This window comes from Girardinichthys multiradiatus, chromosome 15, assembly GCF_021462225.1.
Source record: "Girardinichthys multiradiatus isolate DD_20200921_A chromosome 15, DD_fGirMul_XY1, whole genome shotgun sequence".
Taxonomy (NCBI): Eukaryota; Metazoa; Chordata; class Actinopteri; order Cyprinodontiformes; family Goodeidae; genus Girardinichthys; species Girardinichthys multiradiatus.
Window position 1 is genome coordinate 14,788,012 of NC_061808.1, and position 4,090 is coordinate 14,792,101.

General features: G+C 39.4%; 1 protein-coding gene across 2 annotated transcripts; it reads left to right on the forward strand.

Moving 5' to 3' along the window:
- Nucleotides 1-345: 345 nt before the first annotated feature.
- LOC124882235 (piggyBac transposable element-derived protein 4) lies at nt 346-3,435 on the forward strand. 2 transcript variants are annotated; one of them, XM_047388487.1, is made up of 3 exons: nt 346-671; nt 778-1,890; nt 2,536-3,435. In XM_047388487.1, exons 2-3 carry the CDS (start codon nt 1,174-1,176, stop codon nt 2,623-2,625), a joined length of 807 nt encoding a protein of 268 aa, XP_047244443.1. In that variant the 5' UTR covers nt 346-671; nt 778-1,173; the 3' UTR covers nt 2,626-3,435. The 2 variants fall into 2 exon arrangements, with proteins under 2 accessions (XP_047244443.1, XP_047244442.1); XM_047388486.1 differs by lacking the exon at nt 2,536-3,435 and having other exon boundaries at nt 778-2,415.
- Nucleotides 3,436-4,090: the final 655 nt, after the last annotated feature.

The following is a 4,090-nucleotide window of genomic DNA, read 5'->3' on the forward strand; positions in this document are numbered from 1 at the left end:
CATATCTATTTTTAGACGCCTGTAGAATTGCAACCAAATAAGATAGAGCAAGAATTTTTTTGCCAATGAAACCGGAGTGTTACATTTAAATATTCTACTCACAATGTGTCACACATGCTTTTTTTTTTCTCCAGAAACTTTAGCAGAAATCCAGTAAAAAACCCAAAAAAATTAATATAAACATTATAATCCAGACCGCTGTGTGCTTCCTACATCGGAATATGCGTAATGACATTGGAGGATGAACTATCATGTGGTTTTCTTGCAAGCCAATGCCCGCAACAACCAGAAGTGATGTCATTTCCGGGGTCTTTTTTCCCAGGAATGGTTGTAGTGGTTGTAGTTTTTCCCGCGGTACACAGATCTCTTCATTTCGCTCGCACTTTCACTTTCGTTTCGTCTCGTCATTCAGTATTTATTGCTCTTTTACTTACACACACCCACACACCAGACAATCAACACACACACTAACTCACACTTACACACCCACATATATGGAGCTGCCAAAACCCGGACGCACCAAACTGGTTTACACCTCGCTCGAAGCTTTGGAGCGTATTACAACGCCGGATGAAGACGCCGAATCGGTCCACCCATCCGGTCTGGATTCGGCCGACAGTGGGGATGAAGCAGATTTTATTGACGGGATAGATCCTTCCCATGACATCTATGTATATATTTCTGAAATATTACTTGTTTCTGAATTAGAGTAAAAATATACAAATGAAAGAATTTCACCGTGTTACGCATCATTGACACATCTTTTTCTGTGTGCAGCATTGATGATGAGGAAGAGGAAGAAGACACCTCCTGCTCCCCTGAGGCACCTCTGGAGAGAGGAAGAGGAAGGAGTCAGCCTTCAACAAATAGGAGCTGCAGCAGTCATTCCACTGCCAAGCACTCCAGGTCAGAAACACTCCCGGTGATGTCTGGAGATGTGAAACTGACCCTGATAACTTGCCACATCCCCCACCACATTTCCTGCCCAAAAGACAGCCAGGTCTGCAGCCACCTCTTACACAGTATGTGGACATTCCATCTCCATCTGAGCTGTTGAAGATATACTTTGACCAGGACACAATCAAAACACTGTGTGCAAACACTAATAAATATGCAGCTAGAAATATTGCAGCAGGGAAAAAATTTAAATGGACTGAGGTCACAGAGGCTGAAATGTATCAGTACGTTGGGATGAGAGTGTACATGGGGGTTCTGAAGCTGGCAAAGATGCGGGATTTTTGGCGTACAGATTCTGTTTTCAGTGTGCCATATCCTGCAAAGGTCATGTCCAGGGACCGGTTCCTCAGCATTACTTGGAACAAACATCTGAGTGACCTTGCGGAAGATGCCCTCAATGACAGCAGAAAAGGCACACATGACTATGACTGTCTGCACAGAATACGCCCCCTGTATGACAGTTTAAGTGCAGCCTGCAAAGCTGTGTACCACCCCCAGCAAAACCTCTCTGTGGATGAGAGCATGGTAGCCACCGAAGCCAGAATTGCTCTGAAGCAGTACATAAAGAACAAGCCAAGAAGGTGGGGGATAAAACTTTTTGTGCTGTCAGACAACCCAGGCTACACTGTTGATTTCAACATATATTCAGGGAAGTTCACTCTGGGGCTGTCATTTGATGCTGTGATGTCACTCATCAACAAAAACTACCTGGGATCAGGATATCACATTTATTGTGATAATTTCTACACCAGCCCAGTACTGTTCAACCACCTTCATGACCTGGGGTTTGGAGCCAGTGGGACTTTTCGGGATACAAGAGTCGGCGTCCCAAAAACAAAAATAAATGCCCTGAACAAGAAATCTCCCCGAGGGACTATCAGGTGGATCAGAGAGGGAGCACTCTTATTTATCAAGTGGATGGACACGAGGGAGGTGAGTGTCTGCTCCACTCTGCACACTGCCTTCTCAGGGGACTCTATAAAAAGAGCGTCCAAGGTTGGTGGAAAGTATAGAGCGGTGGAGGTGCCAGTTCCGTCAGCTGTGAAGGACTACAACCGCTTCATAGGGGGAGTTGACCTGTCTGACCAACTGATTGGCTCCGATTCCTCATGGAGAAAGAACAGGAAGTGGTGTTTGACAGTGCTGCATCACATTGCTTGTATCTTGTATCTATATAAAAAAAATATCATTTGAATTTGTGTTCATCTGTTCTAAAGTTTCAGCACAGTAAAAAATTATTTTTTGTTGTTTATTGCACATTTTATTGTTTGAACATGCTCTTATGAACATATATGTGTGCTCATAAGTATCTGGCACACTTAAAGATTTGATTGCACTAATGTAAATAGTTTATTTTGATGTACATTCAATTCAAAGATACTTTATTGATCCCCGAGGGGAAATTAGAATTCCAGTACAACCCATCCAAACATACATCATGACACAAGACAAGGGGGGGACGGGTCACTGAGGTTCTGCTGCCCACTCACAGGCGCTGCCCTCGCTAGATGAGAAAAGAGACCACATTAGGTAAGTAGAGGGGAAAAAAAATAATATTTCACACTTTATCCTTTGCAGGATACAGTTTGGGATTGCAAAAAACCTCAGCACAAAGAAGCAACATATATGCAAAACAACATCATGCCGGGATCGGTGAAGGCGGTGTAAGTGGGTGCATATGTTTATCTATTCTCAAACTGTTCACGATGTACATTTTATTTCTGTTTTTGTCTCTGTTTATAAAAATTTGAGTATTTTAAAAATGAAGTTATGGACACACTCCAAATACATTTTCTGTGGTTTGAAAGGATTTTGTGAAACTTTTTTACATTACAATTTTTGAGGGATACAGCTATGATATTTCTGTATTAAATATGTGTAAAAAAAAAAAACGTTTTTTATTTTTCTGGTGGTTAATTGCACTTTTTTAGCAATTTATTTGGTAAATATGGACTTATTACATAGAAATTATAAATATTTGGGATGCAAGGGTTGTATTGATGTCTAGCATATTGAAATAGTCCAAAAAATGGCTCTACAGCATGTGAAAATGTAAAAATATGCTCTGGCGAACTTGTTCTATGGTAAGTAATAAAGGGTTAAAGGTCTGGAAACCTTTATAGAGTGCATAGGAACATGAGCTCTTTGAAATACCTGACATTTTAACATTGTTGTGGACCTGAAAGTGAACTGAAACTGGACAATGACTTGTTTCTTTTAATAGATTAATAATCCAAAATGTAGAGCAAAATTAACACACAAATGGTTCAACAGGCTTTCTTCGATTACAATGTAAGCCTAATGATCTAATTCCTGTAGAAAAACTGCTCAAAATATGATGGGTCAAAGATGCCTCTCTTTGTATATTCCAACCTCGTAAAATGTAAAAGGAAAAAACGAAGTGCTCTATTATTTATAAAAAGTGAGGTTTATAAATAATTATCAACAAACCTGCCAATAAATGTTTATTATTATTACTATGCTACTAGAATAAATGATTGTATTTTAGGGCTTTTTACACATGTCATCAGCACTATAAGTATTAGCAGCAAAAAGCCCAGATGGCAATGCTTTAGTGTCTCTAACTGAAATGTGGTGTATTGTCCTCAAACAATTGGTAATGAAACATCAAGTACACCATCATGTCATTGCTAACAAATTTGTCAACCATGTTGTGTAATCCACTGCATAAAACCTGCAAACATTATTGAAGCAGCAAGCATCATATCTCCCTTTAGAAGGTATTCAGGTGGAAAAATAAGGAGGTTTAAAGTGAAAATGTTCAGATGTCTAAAAATGTGTTAAACTATTACATATCTTCTACCATTGTTGGATAGATGTGGCTTTGTAAGTATAAATTAGATAAGAGAAAAAGTGAATGAAAAGTGAACTTTGATTTTCAGAAATTAATGAGGAACTGAAAAATGAAAGTTTTTAAGGTTTTGGGACTACATCTCTAATCTATTGAGCATCCAAACAAAGCACACGATAGAAGGCCTTTCTTAACCACAGTGAAACAATTAACTTGCAGGTTGGATCAAAGATCTGCTAGCAGGCTGTTTTTTTGATAACTGAGTTTGATATGACCTCTTGAACTCAGGCAAGAACAGAAGGGTTAACTCCAACCAGTTTT